Source organism: Artibeus jamaicensis, unplaced genomic scaffold (assembly GCF_021234435.1).
Source record: "Artibeus jamaicensis isolate MK-2021 breed Jamaican fruit bat unplaced genomic scaffold, CSHL_Jam_final scaffold_474, whole genome shotgun sequence".
NCBI classification, from domain to species: domain Eukaryota; kingdom Metazoa; phylum Chordata; class Mammalia; order Chiroptera; family Phyllostomidae; genus Artibeus; species Artibeus jamaicensis.
The window spans coordinates 28853423-28868942 of NW_026522046.1; the positions used below are offsets into that span (position 1 = coordinate 28853423).

The 15520-nt window shown below is 38.0% G+C and overlaps 1 protein-coding gene across 1 annotated transcript in view; it reads left to right on the forward strand.

Annotated features, from left to right (window-relative positions):
* Window positions 1-13654, forward strand: part of GPR149 (G protein-coupled receptor 149) — a 43236-nt gene extending 29582 nt beyond the window's left edge. The window contains exon 4 of the mRNA XM_037140013.2: window positions 13082-13654. Coding sequence (XP_036995908.2) covers window positions 13082-13654 — 573 coding nt within the window. The remainder of the gene's footprint in view (window positions 1-13081) is intronic.
* Window positions 13655-15520: the final 1866 nt, after the last annotated feature.

The following is a 15520-nucleotide window of genomic DNA, read 5'->3' on the forward strand; positions in this document are numbered from 1 at the left end:
ACTACCCAGACAGAATGATAGCTCTCTATGCAAATATACAGAGAGAAAGATGGGTAGTTAGGTGGGTAGAAGGAAGGAAGAAAGGAAGAAAAAACACTTTATTATCCCAGTCCCTGAAATAGTGTCTGGCTTATACTAGGGGATCAATAAAAAATGGAGTAAGTGAATAAATTACATTGCATAATTTTTTCAGGAGCCATACTGCCCAGATTAGAATCTCATTTCTACCACTTAGCATCTCTCTGGCATTGAAAAAGGTACTTAAAGCCTCTATATTTCAGTTATCTTATCGACAAAACAGAGATAATAATAATAATCACCTCAAAGACATTCTTAAGTGAAGTTAGATTGTGTGTGTGCATGCACACGTGCAGTGGTGAAATGCACAATGCCTACTAATAGAATTTGGTGCTTCTGCCGAGATTCATGTTGAAGTACCAGCAGTTTTACTCATCATTGCTTCTGTCAACACAGTGCAAATGGAAAATAAAGCCTTAGTATTATTATGAAAATAGTTTTGACAATATAGATCCCTTTATTTTGAGAACCAATGCTTCAGATCACTTCTTGCCAAAATGGAGTCCACGTGCCAGAATTTTTGGATATTTTCAAGTCATCTTCTTCCTGTAGAACTGCTTATGGAAGTGGGTGAATCTTTTGTTTCTTTTTGTAGTATTACTTTTAGAAGATTATGCATGAGGCTAAGTGCTCTCTTTATTTGGTAGCTGCTTGAATCCATGGCTGACCTTTTTTTTTCTTCATTTTATTACTGAATGAGAGAGATTATGTGGTTGAACTATATTCTACCACCTCAATCCATAAGCGTGTTTGGGTTTTTGAATTAATTAAAAATTGCTGTCTGCCTTTTTTTCTACTATTAAGTTTGGGTTTTTCCTTCCATCGAATGAGATTTTGTACTTAGGGAAGCAGAAACAGGATGGCTGTTATGGGACAAGAAACTTCCTTAGAATTGTAGGCAAAGCTGGGGAAGTGAGGTCTGAATGAGAAGTTGGAGGGTGAGAGGTGAGGGTACTAATCGGTGAACTTGAGAAGCCAAGTATGTCTAGCCCCCAAAGTAGAAATATGAAGGGGGAATTTGTGTAGTCATCCATGGAAAAGTGTTGTCTCTGAAGGAACCACAACCTCTCTGGGTCCAGAGCCAAGCATCTGGGTTGTAGATCAAGGCCACCATTGGTCCACAATACCAGTAGTCAGGAAGAAAAGCTGGATGAGGAGCTGAGAGGGAGATGACAAGATAGCACCTACTAGGTACCTCCTCTTCTGTCTCTGAATCTGCCTGTGAAAAGAGTTTCAGGTAGTTATGGCCACTGACTTGTTTCCACCTTTCGAGTATTGAGCAAGTCCCGCCCTGATCGATTCTCACCAGGAAGCATACAAGGAAGGGGATTCTGAAGAATGTGTTTCCCAGCTTGGCTGTGCTCACTAAACACCACCAGTTTCTAATGGCATGTACTGTCTTCTTTAAAAGGTATAAATATTAAGCTTTTCAAATAATTTTCCAGATAAAAAAGTATAAAAGAAAGCTAGAGAATTTTGCCTCTACTTTGCAAAAAACTAACTTTGTAAAAAATTAGAAGAAAATCTCATTGATTTACATAGCTAATAATATCTATATGGGCTATATAGAGTTGAATAATTCTTTTCTTCAAAAGGGATTAAAATTCTTTAAATTATATAGGATAACATTAGAACACATTACATTAACATATAACTATATAACATTATATAGGATAATTATATAAGGATAACATGGAAGTTATCCTTAATTTTTTAAGGATAACTAGGTTAACTTAGTTAACCTAGTATGTTTGGTGCATATTCTTCAGATGGTATTTTAACTGCAAAAATTAGGTGGTAATGTGTCATTTTTATAGTCAGGGAAATTTAACTATAAACTATTATGCATGCACATATAATATATACACACTCATATATACTCATATTGCAAGATTCTATGCAAGAGTCTATTACTTATAGATGTGTTCAACAAATGTTTTCTGATTAAAGATTTAAATTAGAACTATAAGCATCTTTGAATTGTCCTTACAGGTTTCTTTCTAAACATTGGTTATAAACTGCTTCACTGTTTTCTTGTTTTTTTTAATCTTTCTACCACAAACATTTTCATTGTACAGGGCACATAGTTGCTTAGATTTCATATATTTTGAAAGCATAAAAACTGTTCATCAGCAACAATTCTTTATTGATTAAAAAGGAGGGGTTCTCAGATTTCCAGTCAAGATTGTGGCATAGGCAGACATGACTCACCTCCTCCCACAAACCACATCAAAATTACAGGTAGACTATGGAACGACCACCACTCCACACCATCAGAAATCAAGTTGATGAAGTCTGACAACTATGGAATTAAAAAAAAAACACATCCATCCATACTGGTAGGAGAGAAAAAAACAAAGAATGGGCTGGTCACTCACCCACACATGGTAGGTAAAAATTAGTGAGGATATCCCAGGAAGAAGGAGTTCCAGCCCCGTACCAGGACTTCAATGCCAGGAAGGTAAGTCCCTATAACTTCTGGTTGCAAAAACTAGTGGGGATTGAGTTAGTAGAAGAAACTTCTGGAGTCCCAAGTAGTTTACCTTTAAGAATTCACACATGAACTTACCCAGACTCACCCTCTGAGCTCCAGGACCAGGGTAGCAGCTGGAAAGGCACCAGTGGCATACAAGAAGGAACTGAAGTATCTGGCATCAAGACAGGAGTTAGGGGACAGTTTTCTCCCAGACAGAAAGGTGAGCAGAGACAATTGTCTCTTTTCTGAGCCCTCCTCCAACAAAGCCACAGAGCTAGCAGGCAGGTGCCATATCTGAGACCCCCTCAAACTGGCTAACACTGTTTGCCCTGCCATAGAGATCACCTCAGACTTTACCCCACCCAACTTATGGGTCCACCCAAGCTCCTTTTGCATATGAATGGCTGGTCTTGGCTCATGCTTCCTAACTTCCTAAAATACTCCCAAACAAGCAACAGCAGGCCTCAGTGAGCCCCAGGCCCAGCACTAGCAGAAGCCAGTCTAGATTCACAGTTTAGCTTTGCCTGGTGAATCTCTAAGCCCATCCCAAGTAGCAGATATCGAAGATTGTTTTATAACTCAGGCAGAGTGGGCCTAGGCAAAACACTTGGGGCTGACCTTGCCTTGTATCACCCGGGAAACCCCAGAGCCTGTGCACTCAGTGGGCAGCTACAGACCATGTCAGAACACCACCATCCTGCCCCTGCACAGCTGATCATTCAGAAGGGCAGAGGGTGGTGATCAGTGGTCCCAGCCAGTTCTTAAAGCGAATTGGCCTGGGTAAATCCCTTGAATTGACCTACCAACAGCAACCAAGGCTCAGCTACAAGAAGAGGGTGTACTCAGCCCACATGCAGGGTGCACCTCAAGTACCCAGCTTGTGTGATGGAGGAAGCTGTGCCACTGGAGCCTACAGGATACATACTACATTTGTAGAAGGATACAAATGTAGTATGTATCCTGTAGGCTCAAAGTAAAAGCAAGACACAAGGTAAAAGCAGCTCTATCTAATACACAGAAACAAACACAGGGAGGCTGCCAAAATGAACAGATGAAGAAACATGGCCCAAATGAAAGAACAGATTAAAACTCCAGAAAAAAAAACTAAGCAAAATGAAGATAAGCGGAACTCTCACCTATCAGATGCAGAGTTCTAAACACTGGTTATAAGGATGCTCAGGGGACTTAGTGAGGACATAAATGGCATAAAAAAGATCCAGTCAGAAACAAAGTATACATTAATTGAAATAACAATTTATAGGGAAACAACAGTAAAATGGATGAAGCTGAGAATCCAATCAATGATTCGGAACATAAAAAAGCAAAGAACAACTAATGAGAACAAGAAGAAGAAAAGAGAATACAAAAAATGTAGATAGTGTAAGCAGTCTATGGGACAACTTCAAGTGCCCCAACATTCACATCATAATGGTGCCAGAAAAAGAAGAGAAAGAACAAGAAATTGAAAATCTGTTTGAAAGAATAATGAAAGAAAAATTTCCTAATTTGGGGAAGGAAGTAGACATGCAAGTCCAGGAAGCACAGAGAGTCCCAAACAAGATGGAAACAAAGAGGCACGCTCCAAGGCACATCATAATTAAAATGCCAAAGGTGAATGATAAAGAGACCATCTTAAAAGTATCAAGAAAGCAGAAGTTAGTTACCTACAGGGGAGTTTCCATAAGACTATGAGCTGATTTCTCACATGAAACTCTGCAGGCCAGAAGGGATTGGAAAGAAATATTCAAAGTCATGAAAAGCAAGGACCTGTGGCCAAGATTACTCTACCCAGCAAAGCTATCATTTAGAATCAAATAGCAGATAAAGAGCTTCCCAGACAAAAACAAACAAAGAAAGTAAAGGAGTTTATCATCACCAGACCATTATTATATAAAATGTTAAAGGGATCTTTTTAAGAAAAAGAAGGGTTCCCTTTTCTCCAAATCCTCACCAGCACTTGTTGTTTGTTGATTTATTAATGATGGCAATTCTGACAGGTGTAAGGTGATATCTCCTTTTGGTTTTAATTTGCATCTCTCTGATGGCTAGTGATGTTGAGTACCTTTTCATATGTCTATGGGCCATCTATATGTCCTCCTTGGAGAAGTGTCTATTCAGATTCTTTGTCCACTTTTTGATTGGTTTATCTTCCTGGTGTTGAGTCATATGAATTCTTTATATATTTCAGAGATCAAACCCTCATCTCATGCATCATTAGCAAATATGTTCTCCCATATAGTTGGTTCCCTTTTCACTTTGATGATAGTTTCTGTAGCCATGCAGAAGGTTTTTCGTTTGATGTAGTACCATTTGGTTATTTTTTTCCTTTACTTCCCTTGCCCTAGGAGATACATCAGCAAAAATATTGCTACGTGGGATATCTCAAACTTTCCTGCCTGTGATTTCCTCTAGGATTTTTATGGTGTCATGACTTATATTTAAGTCTTATTCATTTTGAGTTTATTTTGTTGTGCGGTATAAGTTAGTGATGTAGTTTAATTTTTTTTGCGTGTACCAGTCCAGTTCTCCCAATCTTATTTACTGAAGAGGCTATCTTTACTTTACTGCAAGCTCATGCCTTTTTTGTCAAACATTAATTGGCTGCAGAGACTTGGGTTTATTTCTGGGTTCTCTGTCCTGTTCTGTTGATCTATGGGTCTGTTATTATGTCAGTACCAGACTGTTTTTATTACAGTGGCCTTGTAGTATAGGGTAGTATAGTATTTCAACATAGGGTATTGTGATCCCTCCTACTTTGTTCTCTGTCTCAAGTTTGCTGAGGCTATATTTGGAATCTTTTTTGTTTTATATAAATTTTTGAAATACTTGCTCTAGATCTGTGAACTATGCCATTGGTATTTTAATAAGAATTGTGTTGAATCTATAGATTGCTCTTGGTAGTATGGACATTTTAATGATGTTCATTCCTCTAATCTATGAACACAGTATATGCTTCCATTTATTTGTATTTTCTTTAATTTCTTTCTTCAGGGTTCTACAGTTTTTCAAGTACAGGTCCTTTATGTCCTTAATTAAATTTATTCCTAGGTACTTTATTTTTCTTGTTGCTATAATAAATGGTATTTCTCCTCCTGATTTCTGTTTCTGATATTTCATTGTTGGTGTACAAAAAAGTCATCATTTCTGAATATTAAATTTGTGTCCCATTATTTTGTCAAATTCATTTATTAGGGCTCAGCACTGCTTTAGCTGTGTCCCACAAATTTTGATATGTGTATTTTCTTTTTCATTCAGTTCAATGTATTTTATTTCTCTTGAGGCTTTCTGTTTGACTCATGGATTATTTAGAAGTGTTTTGTTTCCAAGAATTTGGAGATGCTCCTGTTATCTTTTTGTTACTTATTTCTACCTTGAATCCATTTGTGGCTGGGGAACACACTCTATATAATTTTAATTCTTTTAAGTTTATTGAGGCTTATTTTAATGCCTTGATATGACATTTCTTGGTATACATTTCATGGAACTTGAAAATAATATGTATTCTGCTCTTGTCAGATGGAATTTTCTATAAATAAGAGGTTTTCTTTCTATAAAATTTTCTTTTCTCTTTTTTAAAGATTTTACTTACTTAGTTTTAGAGAGAGGGGAAGGGAAGGAGAAAGAGAAGGAGAGAAACATCAATGCGTGGTTGCCTTTCTCATGCTCCTTACTGAGGACCTGGACCGCAACCCAGGCATGTGCCCTGACTGGGAGTTGAACTGGTTACCCTCCAGTTCGCAGGCCTGTGCTCAATCCACTGAGGTGCACCAGCCAGGGCTAAAATTTTCTATGAATGTTGATTAGATCCTAGTTAACTGTATCCCTCCATATACTTGCAGGTTTTCTGTCTTGTTGTTCTATCAGTTATTGACAAAAAGGTGGTGAAATCTGTAGCTATAACTGTGAACTTAGCTATTTCTTATTTCAATTGTATCAGTTTGCTTTATATGTTTTGCAGCTCTGTTGTTTGATGTATACACAGAATTGCTGTCTTCTTGGAAGGTAGATCCTTTTATCATTATATAACAATCCTTCCAATCTCTAGTAATTTTCTTTGCTCTGTAGTCTATTTTATCTGATATTAATATGGTCATTTTTGCTTTCCTTTGGTTGCTGTTAATATGCTATACCTTTTCCCATCATTTTACTTCAGCCTTTCTAAACTATTATATTTGAAGCAAGTTCTGTGTAGACAGTATACAGACAAGTCATGTTTTAAATCAACTCTAGTAATCACTGGCTTTTATTTAGCATATTTAGACCATTAGAATGTAATAGGGCAGAGGAATATGAGCCTGAATAGGAGATGGAGATTTTAAAAGTAACATTACATTATCTATATCCTCCTAAGCTCCTGTATCAAATACTTGTACTAGACACTAGCACTAGAAATCTCAAAAACATCAGGGATTCCTCTCTTACCTCTCAATGGTAGATAATACTTACGGATCACTTACTTTGTGTGAGGCACCCAGCTTAAGCATTGAACATGCACTAACTCATTTATTCTTCTTATTTTGCAAGTGAGATAAGTGAGGCTTAGAGCAGTAAGGACTGCAGAAGTGGCGACTCCGCTAGGCGTATGTGACCCCACAGCAGTGCTTCCCTATAACCCTCCGATCTCAAGAGTGTTGTCTCCGCAATTCCCCTATGGTCCACCCCGCATGTGCCATTTCTACTACTGATACTGAAGTACACATCACCTTTTCTTTGCCCACGGTTATTTTTAAAACTTCCTATTTTGTCTCCCTGCCCCCTGCCTCCAAACTTCTTCCAAGGGGTTCCCAATTATTTTCTCAGACTGCACGTCGCAATGCATTGGACATCTGACCTGAATTTAGAGTGCAGTTCAAAACTTAACTTCCTATGTAACCTAAGCGAGTTAGTTAAACTCTTCACATTCCAATTTACTATCCGTAAAGTAGAAATAATTTTACCTCCCTTATGGGTTATTATATTAAATTAGATTTCGCATGTGAAGTACTAAGTGTTGTGCCTGCACACAAAAGGTGCTCCATACATCTTAATGTCCTTCCTTTCTGTAAATGTGAAAGTGAAAATCTTCCGCCTTGCCTACGAGATATAATCAAAACTTCTCGTCCTGGTGCACAGGACTCAGCCCTGAGCCCTGCCTGTCTCCAGTCTCGTTTTCCCCTCTGTGTTGATCTTCCTAAATCCCGTTTGCCTTTGCTCTTATTGTTCCCTCACCCCGGAATACATTTCTCCTACTTCTCTGCCTACTGAAAGGATCTTTTAGGGCTCTATTCAAAAAGCTTCACTTTCTAATATGAATAAATCCCCACTCTCCCTTATTCCCCTAGGATATTGTGGGTTTTCACTGGATTAGGACAGTGAGGTGTTTGCTCTTAATATTTTATCTGCTGTCACTGTGCCTTGAAGTAGCAGAACAACTAAGAGCAGAGGGTTTGAGACAGATTATCTTTGACTGGGATTTGACTATGATATTTACTAACTTGAGTTATTTATTTACCTGTGGCTTAATTATGTCATGTATAAAATGGGGATAATGAATGTTTCTAATTTCTAAGGTTCAATGTGAAAAGTTTACAAGAAAATGAACAGAGTAGGGAAAAAGTAGGTTTCCTGTTGTTTGTATGGAAAACAATACAATAATTAATAAATGATAATACAAGAATAAACTCTGTGTTTCACGCACTCACAACAGTAAACCTTATTTTGTCATATGCCATAAATGCAGTGCTTAGTGAATAGTCTGATGTGTGGCTTTTGTCCAGCAGGTTCAGTAAATATTTGCTATGACGAATATCAATTATAAATTCATTACTCAGCCTAATTTGTAGTTCCAAAGTTGGTGAGGATTAAATGAGTAATGGGTAAAAATAGTATGCCACACAGTAGGCTCTTTATAAAGGCTTGCATTTTCTTGCCCTTACTCATGTTTCTCCTTTATTTTGACACAATAAACATTGAAATGAAGATGACATAATGGCACAAAAATATCTGGGGGTTGAATATATGAAAATATAGTAAGCACATAGTTTTCAATAAAACTCCAAATGTAAATGATAAAGAAATCTAGTTTGCTTTTTTTCACTAAGTTCACGTCCTCCCTGCTATTTTTGAAGGGTTCCTGTCTCTTTTCCCCAAACTGTGTAAGGTGGTTGACCTGACTTAGTCCTCAATGTATTGTACTTTTTTTACATGTGTAAAAGTCACCCAAATCATCTAAAGATAATTTAAATGATTGTAATTTATGTTAAAAATTGTCAGTCACTTGAATTATTTATGATTTAATGCCAGAATTCTAGCTTCTAGGGCAAAAAACCCATGATACACTCCTGACTGAGGCAGATTTCTTATAAAGGGGCAACGTGATACAGGGGAAGGAGCACCCACCTGGGGAGTTAAGAAACCTGAGACTTCGAGCCAGTCCTGCTATTATTACCTGTGTGACACTGGGCACGTAATTTCATGTCCCTGGCTGTCAGTTCTCCCACTGTATTATGGGAAATTGGAACTCCATGGTCTCTGGTGAGTGCTACGATCCTATCTGCTATATGTCTTTCTTAAATAATTCAGATAATCAACAGAATACTTCACCTTGTTAGAAGAATTTGGAGCGACTCTTTTAGATAGTAAGTTCACCCTGAATTCACCTAGAGGTTTGCAGTGAAGAGAAAATTCAACATACCCAAGGTCAGCAAGTCTGAGTCAATTATCACAACAGATTATTTGTGCTAATGTATTTACATGGCATGCTTTCTCCTCTTGAAGCATTTCTGAGGTTTAGAGACTGCTTTTCATTTCCAAACAAAAAAGCTCCCAGCCACCTACTCTCAAGAATACAGCAATAATGGATTATCATTATTCCTAACAGCTTATGCTTATTCATTGACTTGCAAATGAAAAGAAAGCAAAGACTACTAAATAAGTAGTTTTACATTCTCTGAATCTATCAATTTTTTAGCATGCACTACACTTTCACACACAATTCAGTCCCATAATATTTCATTTCATTTTTATTAAAAATATGTTCTGCTCTGGCTCAGTTGGTTGGAATGTTGCCCCATACACCAAAAGGTTGTGGGCTCAATCACCAGTCAGGGCACATACCTGGGTTGCAGATTAGATCCCTGGTCCAGGTGCATAAGGAAGGCAACTGATTGATGTTTCTTCCATTGATTTCTCTCTTTCTCTCTCTCTCTTTCTCTTTTATGCCCCACCCTTCCTCTCTTTTTAAAATCAGTGAACATATCCTTGGGTGAAAATTAAAAAATATATATATATTTTGATATGTACTTTTAATGTACTTGTGACTATGATTATTTATTACATAGGGCTGTTTAAAACATAAAAAATCAATTTTAAACAGCAATATTTTTAAGAGATGACCTTATTTATATGGTGTAGAAAGTTAAAATATGGAATCTAAGAAGCCTACAAAGTCAGTGTTTCAGTTCATTCATGCCCACACACATTTATTCACCTAACAAATATATTAAGGAATTGTAATGTGCCAGCCACTGTGATAAATGGCAGAAAAAAATAAAGAGTAACAAGGAAGAGTTCCCTTCTCTTGAGATTACATTCTATGTGGATTTGACAGAAATATCACGCAGTTCCAGTCTCCAGAAGAGAATGAGCAGTCATTAGACTCTGCAAATTATCTATTTACATATGTTTTAATAATATTTTGCATAAAAAATTATACGAGTTCTGTCCAGAAGGTATCCCACCGTGTAATACAAAAAAAATAGAAATATTTACTGAAGGTGATACAAGATGCAAGAAACATTGTATTTAGGACAATGATGCTTCAGTCCCCTTCAAAGTAGGCACCTTGGGACCTCACACAGTTCTCCCAAACACCATCAACTACCCCATTATATTTTCCTGAATCTCATCAACAGTCTGAAATCTCTTCCTTTCCAAAGGTGATTTCAGTTTTGGGAAAAGCCAGAAGTTGCAAAGCACCAAATCTGGGCTGTAGAGGGGCTGAGTCACCTGGGTGATCTGACATTTCACCAAAAAACTGTGCACAAAATGTGATGCATGAGCAGGAATATTGTCATGATGAAGCTGCCAATCACCAGTTGCCTATAGCTGCAGCATTCTGAATCACCTGAATAACTTGAACACTTGCAGGGGAATGTTCAAGTTTAGTGCAAAACGTGATGCAGATTTATTGCTCTACTCAGTCATTTTGAATGTGACAGTCACATAGTACAGGTGCTCACTCTACATCTACCACCCCCACTGACTAGTACAATGAAGTCACAGTTTATGCATGCACACATTCCAGTCCACTCTCCTTGGCTGCCAGGTTACATCGATGTTGCCCAAACCACTCTTGTTACATTAACAATGGCTGGACTTTCTCTGGACAGACATTTGTATATTATATTATACACATTATATGTATAATGTATAGCATACCTGTATGTCCAATTTAAGCTCAGACTTTTGCACATAATAGGTTCTCAGTAAATGTTTAATGAACAAATGTATAAAAAAAATAGAAGTCACTTCTTTGTCAAAAGTTGCGGACACTCAGACAAAGCTCAGGTACAGCAATGAACCTAGGTATTGTCCCTCTGTCTCTCCTGCTTCAGTCAACATCAAAACACATGATGAAGTTCTTTGCCTCAGCAGAAGAGTAAACTGAACTTTACTGCACATGTTTTCAAAGTTTATGGCTCTTAAGGTGCAAGGCCCTAAAGTTATGTCCCTGGGTCTCCTTATAGATAAAGAGAGTTCAAGACTTCTCCATAGAGAATAAGTGGAAAGCCTGATGACATGTCTCACAGGTCTTAGACTGTACTTTTTATGGTCCCTAAATTAGAGGAGGCACAATGGCACAGCAAACGAAGCTCCTGATGCACCCTCCCATTAAAATTTGTCAAGTAGGTGAGAATCCATATTGTTCCACAAAAGTGGGATCCTGGTCCTGGGCTTCCTCTAGCCACTCTTAGGTCCATATGCAAAATGTCCACGGCTAACAGGGCGACCAAACATGCTGGTTTCCTTGGAACTGAGAGATTTCCTGGGATACGAAAATTTTGGTGCTAACACTTGGGACAGCCATAGGCACACTGAGAAGGCTGATCGTCCTAAGTTGGCAAAACACCATGAGCCCTCGTGCCGGTCCCTCTGTGGAAAAAACACTCTTAAGCCAATGTAGTTAGTAGCTCCTGGCTTCGTAGGTGGCACATGGATAAAGTGTGCAGATTAACCATGCCCTGCCCCCTCACTTTTCTGGGCTATGACAATTCTTTAAGTTACAGTAATAAATTCCAAACCTTAACATGCAACAGAAGCACCTGGAAGGAACGCTAGTTTAAAATACAGATTGCTGAATCCCACCCTCATAGTTTCTATGTCAGTAGGTTTGCAGTAGAGGTCAAAAAGTCACATTTCTGCCCCAGCTGGTTTGGCTCAGTGGGTTGAGTGCAGGAATGGGAACCAGAAGGTTGCCGGTTTGATCCCTGGTCGGGGTGCACACCTGGACTGTGGGCCGGGTCCCTGGTTGGGGGTGTGCGGGAAGTGGCCAATCTGCTTCTCTCACACATCGGTGTTTTTTCCCCTCTCTTTCTCCCTTCCTCTATCTCTGAAAATAAATAAAATCTCTTTTTTTTAAATCCCATTTCTTACAAGTTACAAGGCAATGCTAATGATGAGACCTAGGTTTGAGAACCACTGCTCTAGAAGTCTGGCATATTACTATCTTCTTGGATAGTACACTAACATGTAATAAAAAAAGAAGCCCATTGAAAGTATAAAGGCATAAATCAACAATACAGAGCATCGATTATTATAAAAACTGGTATTATTTTCTTTATTTCTTAAGTATTTCTCAGTGATGAGTACAATTTAAAAAAATTAATACACAAAGTTTTACATATGATATAGAAAGTTAAAAGATGTAGGCAAGTTTTTGCAGACACACAGGGAGTTCTGCATCACTGAGTTTCCTTTAATGACTGAGATTTCTCTGTGGAAAGTGAGCACACTGTAGCACAGTTCCAGTAACGTGGTCCCTCTTCTGTGTGCTCAAAGCCACTAACAGTTGAAGTATTTTTTGTTCTTAACCTGAATTATACTTTGACAATTGTCATTCTCTCTGGCATAGTAAACATTTTGATAACAAAGTTTACATTTCTTTAAACCTACGTAAACTTCTTCATGTAACTGAATATGTAACAAGAATATAAAAGCAATTCCAGGTTATAAATATACACCCAATTTCACACTCATATTCTGCTCTCGGAAACACCTGCTGCCCAAATCTTGCCTTCAGCAGTGGATCTGCCTCGTACATTCAAAGAAAGTTTCCTACCTGCCCTCATTCAGATGTTGTATTTGACCTAGGAGAAATTGTACAACGGCACTTTGATGGCAGAATTGAAACCCCTTATCTGTGAAAGGTTGCTAGGGAAATGAGCCTGAAATAGAAACATTTTACCATTTTGGTGGATAAAATGACTTGGTAAATGGCCTAATCCCAGACACGAGTTTTCAGTAATAACTGCTTTGTTTTCTCCCCAGCGAGCCGGTGGTGCCCTCGCCATTCCCCTGTGCGCATTCCAGGGGATGGTGTCTCTCCAAGCGCCCACAGGGAAAACGCTGTCCCTTTCTACCTACGAGGTAAGCGCCGAAGGACAAAAAATAACTCCGGCCTCTAAGAAAATAGAAGTCTATCGATCCAAAAGCGTTGGCCATGAACCAAACTCAGAAGATTCTCCGTCCACATTTGCAGACACCAGTGTCAAAATACACTTGGAGGTTCTTGAAATTTGTGACAATGAAGAGGCCTTGGACACGGTGTCGATCATTAGCAACATCAGCCAGTCCTCCGCGCAGGTCAGATCTCCATCCCTTCGTTACTCACGGAAAGAAAACAGATTTGTTTCATGTGATTTGGGAGAAACAGCCTCATATTCTCTCTTTTTGCCCACGAGTAATCCGGACGGTGACATCAACATCTCCATCCCGGACACCGTGGAAGCACACAGGCAGAATAGTAAAAGGCAGCATCAGGACAGAGATGGCTATCAAGAGGAAATCCAGTTGTTAAATAAAGCTTACAGGAAAAGGGAGGAAGAAAGCAAGGACAGCTAGTGATCACTTGTCCAGTACAGGCAAGGATGCTTCCGCAACTTCCGACTGCTAAACTGACACCTCCGTTCCTCGGCCCTGTGATTTCATTTTTCACTTGTTGGTCAACATGTGCTTTACAGATTCGCTACTTCATTATTTTTAGCGCAAACAGCTGGAACTAGTGCAAACACGTGCTTCTGATGTGTCACCTGTAGATCACACATTGTGGTAATTAAAAAATGTGTTTCTTACCCAATCTCTGAAAATCTTTTCTAAATCAAATCTTGGGCTGGTTTACTAATATTTTGCCTATGCTTGTCAACCTCAGAGTCAACAACAATTGTATAAACTGAGTAAGTATACTGTTCCCATGCACATGTTTCTATATATAATATTAGTCTTTAAACTGCAAGGGGGAAAAAGAGACATTGGGGAGTGGAAGAAATGTAGCAGAACTCTGAGCTGTATTTGTAGATGCTTACCAAACGGGGCTAGCAGAGCAAGCTCACTGAAGTTACAGCGTTAGCTTTGCACTGATGTCTAGAAAGTTTATTCTTCTGAAAAATGGCAAATTAACTTCCAACGTCAAACCATGCATGTCCGCAATCTCTAAATAGTTGTTTCCTTCATTTCTATAAAATACAGATTACTTACTGAAGTTTTTTCTTTCTTTCTTTAACAGTGTTTTGCTTTCACCCTTTCAGTATAAAACTGCCTTTAAAACAAATCTTTTTTGTTACAAATGGAATCAGAAATAATCCTTAACTGAAACATTATTGGGAAAGGTTGTAAGTGCAAACTCCATCATTTTTAGAATTGTTTTGTTTCTTTAAATGGAAGTTGATGAAAACACTGACAGATTAAGTCGGTGAGGTGCTCCCGAGTAGAGTAACAAACTTCTGGGTAAAGCAGAGGAAAACCTTCTAAATCCAAAACAAAAGTATCCATTTCTAAAGTTGCAGATTTGACACTCTTTCTTAGCCATTCTTGAAGCACAGAAAATTTTAGTTCAAATAATTTTAGCTGCTTTTTAATTTCTTTCCCAAAGATATGTGTATCTTAAGCAAAGAAACAATTAAATATGTTTTATTAAATAAATGTGAGGTACATATTTCAAGATTAATAAAAATCAAGATTTAAAGAACACAAGAGTTGGATTGGAAAACACTAACATCTTTGTCCTTTCTGTGTTCTATTTTTTTCTCCCATTGGAGTTGGGCGTATGCTTGGGCAACTGAAGAAAAAAAAGAAAAGAACTTGGTTGTTGAACTAACTATACAATAGATGCACTTAAAATCCCTGCTGTATTAGACAATACCTGGATAACTTAGCCTAAAGCCATAGTTTGAAAGGCTAATCAGCATCACATTACTAACCTATTAACACTTCAAATTCTGAACCAACAGTAGTAGAACGTACAAAAACCCTCTATGGGGTAGTGCGTAAGCATGACTGGTTCTAAGCCTTGTTAAGAGAGGGGAAGGTTAAGCTATACTGGAATAAAACTTACCTACTCTTTAATGTGATTGTGGTTGTAAAATGCATTTCTGGTATAATAGGAAATTATATAATGCCCTTATAGATATCTTGTACCATATTTAAATATCTTACCCTTGCATTATTATATTGTTCTTCTTATTAATAAATACTATGTTTCATATCATTTATCTCTTTTCTTTATAAATTATTTATCTGAAGGCAAAAAACCCTTGTTATCTAATAAAAAGATCACCACCTGGTGGTGACTCCTATAAACTGAAAAAACGTGATCCCTAAAACTCCCTGGTTAATATAAACACACAATTCCAAAACTTCCAAGAGCTGTAACTGGCAGAGATTAACCATTTTGAAAACTGCAAATAACACAGCATTACTCAAAATATAATA